Below are 426 nucleotides of genomic sequence, written 5' to 3'. Positions count from 1 at the left end.
TTATCTCCTACCACTTCCACAACTCCATATTTACCTTGCTTCCCTCTCTGCTGACTATGTCTTTCCTCATACCTCATTGTTTCTGTATCTGCTGTTATTTTCACTCCCATATCTGATTCCGTCTATGCCTCCATTATGATTGCATGTCTCTCATTTCCTTTTCTATTCCCATATATGCTCCTACCTGCCTCCCCTGACTCATCACTCTTGACTGTCTCCCCCTGCAGGTATTCCTTCCAGGATGAGGAGGATATGTTTATGGTGGTTGACTTACTTTTGGGAGGAGACCTGCGCTATCACCTCCAGCAGAACGTCCACTTCTCAGAGAGCACTGTCAAACTCTACATCTGTGAGTTGGCCCTCGCCCTGGGATACCTACGCACCAAGCGCATCATACACAGGTGAGGTGTTTTCTTGTATTTTCTC

General features: G+C 46.5%; 1 protein-coding gene across 1 annotated transcript in view; it reads left to right on the top strand.

Annotated features, from left to right (window-relative positions):
- stk32a (serine/threonine kinase 32A) overlaps positions 1–426 on the top strand; it is a 53,669-nt gene that overhangs the window by 11,556 nt on the left and 41,687 nt on the right. The window contains exon 2 of the mRNA XM_035666702.1: positions 228–401. Coding sequence (XP_035522595.1) covers positions 228–401 — 174 coding nt within the window. The remainder of the gene's footprint in view (positions 1–227; positions 402–426) is intronic.

This window comes from Morone saxatilis, unplaced genomic scaffold (genome assembly GCF_004916995.1).
Source record: "Morone saxatilis isolate NCDOM2014 unplaced genomic scaffold, NCSU_SB_2.0 Contig20, whole genome shotgun sequence".
In the NCBI taxonomy this organism is placed as follows: Eukaryota; Metazoa; Chordata; class Actinopteri; family Moronidae; genus Morone; species Morone saxatilis.
Note: the sequence above shows the minus strand (reverse complement) of the source record. Positions and strands in the feature narration are given on the sequence as shown.